We start from the raw sequence: 7,500 nt of genomic DNA on the forward strand, positions 1-7,500 counted from the left end.
CGATCTGATTGGCCCCCCGGTCCCCAGGGGAGAAGGAAGCTCCCAGCTCCTCTCCTTCATTGAATTAAAGCGTAGCGATTAGCGATTAGCCAGGGTAGCCTGGAGCCGTGTGGACAGAGAGCAGGCCTTGGCTTCACGCCAGGTAGTGGCTAACGCTAAACTGCTCCTGTCTGGGGGAGAAGAAGAAAAATCCCCCCCAGCCCCCTTCAACTTTCTACCCAATTCCCTTTGGGACGGTGTCACCTCCTAACAGAGTTATGGATGTTGAATATTTCCTTTGAAAGCAGTTGACATGATAAATACCCTTCATCTCAACCATGGTGTGTGTTCCACCGCTTCAAGTCCCCTGGCCGCGCCACCAACCTCGTCGGTGTGAGTGTGAGAGAATGTTTGTCCCAGCTCAGCTGCGGTAGGTACTGTCGACAGTATGTAGGATCTGAGTAATTGACAAGACCCTGTTAACGGATCATTTCAGACCACCTTAATTCACAGCTTCACCAGGGATATTTTGGCAGATTTTTTCCATTCAGTTCATCTTTTCAGTGGGACGTAAATTAGAATTAATTTGGAGAAATGAGGGGAGGCTGGTTTCAATTACTTGTTATTGTTTTTTGTCAGGTGGTCTAAACTGCATTGCTGGTGCAGTGTGTCCCATTAGGCTCTCCCTACATTATCCCTTTACTCAGCTAGACCCTGTCTTGATCTATCGCTCATTATCAGGTCTGACTGAGTGTGTAAAGTCAGTGGCTGGTCTCTCTCCCATTCCCAGACTGTACAGGAGAGAGAGAGAGAGGGAGAGAGAGAGAGAGAGAGAGAGAGGGAGAGAGAGAGAGAGAGAGGGAGAGAGAGAGAGAGAGAGAGAGAGAGCAGTAATCTCTCCGTCCCTGGGGGTCATGGCCGTGCGGAGATGCATTCCAGACATAGCCATCTCCCTGCTCCATTAAACCCCACTGATCACTGCACACACACAAAGTGAGACCTCAGCGCCTGGCCATAGTGCTACTGTCAGACGGTTCGGTACCAGTCCCTCTCATTCCCTAGTCCTAGTCTCCTCCTTGCAGCTTGTGTAACCACATTCTTTCGTGCACTAATTGACCGGGGTTCAAATATTGTAGTCAGTGAAATCATTTAAAATACAAGCATCTCTATGTTTGATTGAGTTTGCCTGCCGCTTATGAACCAGTGGAATATTCCCAAAACTGCAAATTCCACCCATCTGGCTCTCCAGGCAAGCTCAAGCGTTTAAACGCTTAAAGTATTGTGGCTTCCCTGGCGACAGTGTTATCACAACATTCACTTGGCCCTGACTGACTTATGACAATTGAAAGTGTATTTCTGTCACCGATTTCATGTGATTTCGTCCCACATTTTTCTCTTCATGAGCCTTATTACTACAACATCCGCTCGGGGCTGTGTTTAATCCATCATGGTCCACAGCACATGGCCGGCCAGAGTGTCTTGGGATCCAGATGAGGTCTGAATCGTGTCGAAGACATTCCCCCTGTCAGGCTCTGTTCTGGGCTGCTGGATGCCGGCTGCTGGCTGCTGCCTGGAGCACCTGTGGGAGCAGGGGAGATCTCAGACATGGGATGAATTAGAGGAACATGTGAAGGAGCGATAGAACCAGAGTTGTCTGGTGGAGGGTGGTGGAGATGCTCCAATCATATCACAGGGCTGGTGTGAGTAGGTTAGTGCTACCGTAGCCCGTGTGGTTTGTAACCACTCTCCCGTAACCAGTAACCTTGTCTGATGACCCTGAAGACATGCATTAGCTCAGGGAGGTTTTAGCTTAGCATGCTAAGGCTATATGTCTAGAGATTCTTGTGTTCCGAACAGTGACAATGGCTCGGCCATTCTAGTGTTCTAGTGATCTAACCAGGTCATTCTAGATTCTAGTGTTCCGAACAGTGACAATGGCACGGACATTCCTCTCGGTCCTTGCTGTCATTGCTCCTCCATTAAGGCACAAACACACATTCCATCACATGTTCAGCTTTTTGGCTGGAGGTGCACTGCGGACCCCTCCAGCAAACCCCATGCACTTGCAGAAGAGAAGTGTCAATAAATCACTGTTTGGGGGAAAAAACGTTGTGGAGACACAGCTGGGAACCACAGGCGGAACATAGGCAGGATAAGGGAGGACACAAGCTTGTAAATCGCACTAAAGTATTAGTTCCACTGTCAGGAACACCCTCTGGACTTGATTAGAAGTAGAAAATCAACACGGGAAAGAAACACAATTTCTGCAGTTTGAATTTCATTAAACAACGAGAGGTGATGGCCCTGTTTTTTTATGAGTACTGGCCTCCTCCCCCGTGCTTTAAAGGATCCAGGTTCATGCTGGTTTCAGGTCCTGGAAAAAAAGTATTGTACTTTGACATCAGGTCCTGCACAAATGCAACAATGGGGGCCCAATAAAGAGCAAAAGGAGAAAATGTGTGTGGTCAAAAAAAAGTCTGTTTGATAGGTTCAGCAACCCCTGTTGCTGCTGTACTGTGCATGTCTCTTATCCTTCTGATTACAAACAAAAAAAACACCAAAAAATTCCAAAGGTCGTCCAAGATCATTGCATAATTGCCAGTTAAACACAAAGTAATTCCCCATTAGCTGAGAAGTAATCTTACAGAGCCAGACAGTGCGCCTCCAAATATTGCATAAGTCTGGGTCAACATTAGTTGAGAAGTAATGTTTAATTTGAGAGAAAGCCATTGTTAACATACATAACTAGTTGTGACACTGATTAATCACTAGTGTGATATCTCGTTGGATCTGTCAGGTATTTACTGCGGTGTGGAGCTGTATCTTCCAGGGTTTCTAAGCGACACTGCCACAATACAAATAGACGGAGAACTGCTGCATATGAACACTAGACAAAGGAGGAACACACACGCCAAGCTTACTTCACACATACCCCCGGCTGTATTTCATCCCAAGACAGTTCTGGACGAGGCTGCTGCTTTGACATAAATATGCATAAATCAAATAGATAACTGAACAGGCTGATATAAATGTGAAGTGGCTGTGGAAAGCGGTTTAGTTCACTTTAGTCCATCGAGAAAATAACATACATCTGCTTTCACTGTTTGATTTATACAGGACGGTGTTTCGGCGTGCTTCTTTTTCAAGCAATGTTTGGCCTGCGGACGAGCAGGGAACAAGTGGACTAAGGGACTATGTCCTTGTCCATACGGAGTCAAGGGTCAAACAACCATCTCCAAAGACATAGCTCACATTAAGAACACAGAGCTGTATTACATAAACTTGCAGAGCCGTCCCTGTCATGTCAGCCATAGCTTGTGATATATGAATCTGTGCTATCTGTTGCTGCATACTCTTTAAGACTGGACTGCTTCATCCACCGTTTCATCCAGAGAATGTGACAGGCAGTGAGTTGAGAACACTGCTGAATCTTAATGTGGAGTTGTGGGCCCAGCTCTCGATGAAAAACACATTTACAACTATTTCACTATTATGCAGATAGACAAACACCAAATAAAAAACAAAACCAAAGTAAACCAACAGAGGAGCTCTGTTCCGTGGGAACATGAGAAAGCATGGCTTGTGTGGTCTTAGTAACGAACCGAAGACTGCCATTTCTACAATTGCCTTTCTCTGTGGTTCTTTAATAATGTTTCTTTATATATTTTATACATTTATTTGATTCTAGTGGGAATGTAACAAAAGGAGACCAAGGAAGCAGTTTAATTCAGTGAGTTAGGCAAGCAGGGGTAGTCTTAGCAGGATTCGTTTGCGGTGAATAAAACCATCTGTTGCAATTGACTTGTGGCCAACAAGTCCACAAGGGGAAAAGAGGGTCTTGAAGACGATTGAAACACAACGTTACCTAACATCCCCATTGACCATGGACTCTGTGGTTGTCCTCAGGGGTAACTGTTGGTCAACAGTGTTCCTTCAGTCTGGTAACACTCACAGATATCTGCAAGTCGCTCTTTGAAAACTGTCCAGAACAATTCCTTTACCAGCACTGAAGTATTCACAAATGATAGTGATGTAATTTGCATTCAGCACACAAACATGTTTAGTAAGAGGAGGAATAGTTTGTAATTTGTGATTTGGTCAGTGACCCATCCAATTTGTCACTGCCGGTTTGAGTGTGTGGTTTTGTGTGGTTTTGTGTGTCATCTCACACAATGTCATAGCGTGCTTGTGTTGTATGAACATGTGTCTCCTGTTTGGTAGAGTTATGAAATCAAATTAAAAAATGAGTGGAAACTTTCACTAGATATTTGTGAGGAATACACATGTTGACAATAGAATTTCACATCGGTTTTACACGAGTAGTTATTATTATGTTAAATTATGATAATAAAAAAACATTATGGTTTGAACATCTCTGGCATGCACATGAAGGTTTCTAGGCAAACAGATGTTGCTATAGTTAAACAATAATGTAGGATTTTCATCAACAACTCTTGAATGTCAGGGCTTTAAAAAGGGAGGCATCACATTTTATTCTTATTTTTTTTAAGCAGTCAGTCCATATTTTACAGCTTGTTTGCTATTTATGACCATGAAGAGTGAATGTCTGAAGCATAGGAAACAATCAGTCAAGTCAAATGATTTCCTGTTCTATACACACAACATTTACCCCCACATATTTAAGTCTATACTAAAATATGGATGTGTAGCCTATTTGCGTATGGAGGGAGGGAGGATGAGTGACAGATGAGAAATTATTGTGGATGCGATTAAGCTCCACGAGAGGACGGTGTAGAGAGGTATACTCTGTCAAACGGTTTTCTTTCTGCAAAGTCAGTTCTTAAAAGCAGGAATGTAATTCCACCGGGGATTAGTGAGAGGACTCGCGCTCATTGCGGTGCACGACCATAAACACGTCCAGATTCGCTCGAGGGGGTCTGATTCAGTGCGCAACAGTTGGGACAGAACTCCGACGCACTCCGACGCGTCGCGCCACTCATAAGTTAAAAGCGCAGTGTTTAATGTTGACGGTCTCAAGTGTTTGACTTCTGGTGTACTATTATGATTTCTGTTAGTCTTAAATCAGTATGCTACACGTGCGTCATTGACAAATGAAAACAGCAGTTTTTTGCAGAAGTCCAGCGTCTTTTTCGTTCTCAAGGCAGCAAATAAAGAAAAGCATCTGTCACAGAGTTCGGGGACATGGGTCAGCTTTGCGGTGCGACACTCCTGCCATTTGGTATCTGTGTTGTTTTTCTTTGGGAATCTGGTGCCAGTTCTTTGAGAACAACATTTGGAGTGGACACTTCTGGGTAAGTTATAGGCAACTGCTCTGAAATGTACACTCAGAAAAGTCAAGATATCAGATGAAAGTGCTTCCTCAATAATTTCAAATCAAAAGGAATGCAAATCAAGATTTCGTCCGTTCTTATGATGTCCGATAGGCTAGCCCTTTTCAGCAAGGCTGAACTTGATGGTCAATAATGAGATGAGAAGCTATTTGGTCAAATGTGATCAAACACTGACTGAACTCATTTCAGCAGACGTTTTAATTTAAATGTAGCCTAATTATTAAGTTCCGAAGTTTGAATGAGATCAAAGTAGAGCGATCGGAATCAATTGCAGTATCAGGCATAACGTAATAACGACCTGATATTACACGTGATTAAGGTGCGCTCAGAGTAGCTACGTCAGATGTAACAGGACTTTGAGGCACCTGATTGCTCTAAATTGATTATTGCCCATTAGCTCAGCATTACAGACGTAAATGTAAATTGTTACACGATAACAAGAATGTGATTTATCCTCTATTTTCCCAAGAAAATCACATTTAGATAGACATCTCTTTTTCACCAAAATTATTCTGTGGACCTAATGCGAGCCATAAATATGACACTAATCAAATAATAAATATCATTATCATTACATAAAAGTAACAATAACATTTGGGCTTTATTGATTTGATCAGTTCCTCTGTGGAATATACTGTATGTGTCCATGTGTTGTTGTTATTGTTGTTTACAGTATTTCAAACATATTATCTGACGTCCGATCATAACAGCTGCAGCATGGCACACCCAAGCAGTATTACTTTCACAATGTTTTGTTCTGTCTGCTTCCCATGATTATGTAACGGTTGTGATGCGTGTCTGTGATTGAAGGCCACGCTTGTTACTGTGCAGGAACATACTGAAATATTGTCAACATTGATTTCACGGTTTGATGTTGGATAGACATAATGAAATTAGTTTTTGTGATTGTGTATTGCATGATTGTATCCACTGACTTGCTTGAGATGACATTCCATTCATTTAGTAGAAAATGCTTGGTAATTTGATTTATGAATTTCCCCGAAACTAAAACTGTTCTCTCCTAGCGTACTGAGTCATCCCTATCTTACTCGTGCATATCATTTCATTTGAACCATTAGCCTATAGCGCTAACAGAAGGAGCGCTCAGTAACCGTTGAACTGGCTGTCCTGTCACGTTTCTCATGTGTACAGGGAGGAGTGTCCTGAGAATAAGATCAGGACAGTGGAGTACCCCTGCGTCAGAGCTGGGGGCCACAACGGCACCTGCCTCAGGTAAGACTGCCCCATCCTCCATACTGCTATTCCCCATACAGGGGAGGCCGGTGGAGGTAGAAATCGGAGGACGGGCTCATTGTGATGCATGGATTACATGCATTACAATGAGGCCGTCCTCCGCTGTCTGCCTCCACCAGCTTCCATTGTCCTCATAGTCTTTCACTCTAAGAGAGACAAGGTTCCACGTAGAACCCTTTCAGGTCAGGTAGAGCCCTGTGTGGTTCTACAGGACCCGGAACCTTTTTTTCCAGGTAGAACCACCGGGTTCTGCTATGGTGACAAAACGGTTCTGGGTAGAAGTTAGGGTTTGTTGTTTATCCGTGTCATATCTCACCACTCACTCTACCCGTCTTCTCCTGCCCTCTGTCTGTCCGTGCCATACACACACACACACACACACACACACACCGTGCCATACACACACACACACACACCATTCCATACACACACACACACACACACACACATACACACACACCATTCCTTACACACACACACACACACACACCGTGCCATACACACACACACACTGTTCCATACACACACACACACACACACACACACACTGTTCCATACACACACACACCATTTCATATACACACACACACCATGCCATACACACACACACACACCATTCCATACACACACACACACACACACACACACCGTGCCATACACACACACACCGTGCCATACACACACACACCATTCCATACACACAAACACACACTGTTCCATACACACACACACGCACACCATTTCTTATACACACACACACCGTGCCATACACACACACACACACACACACTGTGCCATACACACACACACACACACATACCATTCCATACACACACACACACACACCGTGCCATACACTTGCACACACACCGTGCCATACACACACATACATACACCGTGCCATACACACACACACACACACACCGTGCCATACACACACACACACACACACACA

At 44.0% G+C, this 7,500-nt stretch overlaps 1 protein-coding gene across 1 annotated transcript in view; it reads left to right on the forward strand.

The window, feature by feature from the left end:
• Positions 1–5,142: 5,142 nt before the first annotated feature.
• Positions 5,143–7,500, forward strand: part of LOC310819721 (collagen and calcium-binding EGF domain-containing protein 1-like) — a gene marked incomplete at its 5' end in the record, with an annotated part of 19,332 nt that continues 16,974 nt past the window's right edge. The window contains 2 exons of the mRNA XM_083691072.1: positions 5,143–5,252; positions 6,444–6,524. Of these exons, the coding sequence (XP_083547198.1) occupies positions 5,143–5,252; positions 6,444–6,524 (191 nt within the window). The remainder of the gene's footprint in view (positions 5,253–6,443; positions 6,525–7,500) is intronic.

The sequence above is a fragment of the Argentina silus genome, assembly GCF_951799395.1.
Source record: "Argentina silus genome assembly, chromosome: 19".
In the NCBI taxonomy this organism is placed as follows: Eukaryota; Metazoa; Chordata; class Actinopteri; order Argentiniformes; family Argentinidae; genus Argentina; species Argentina silus.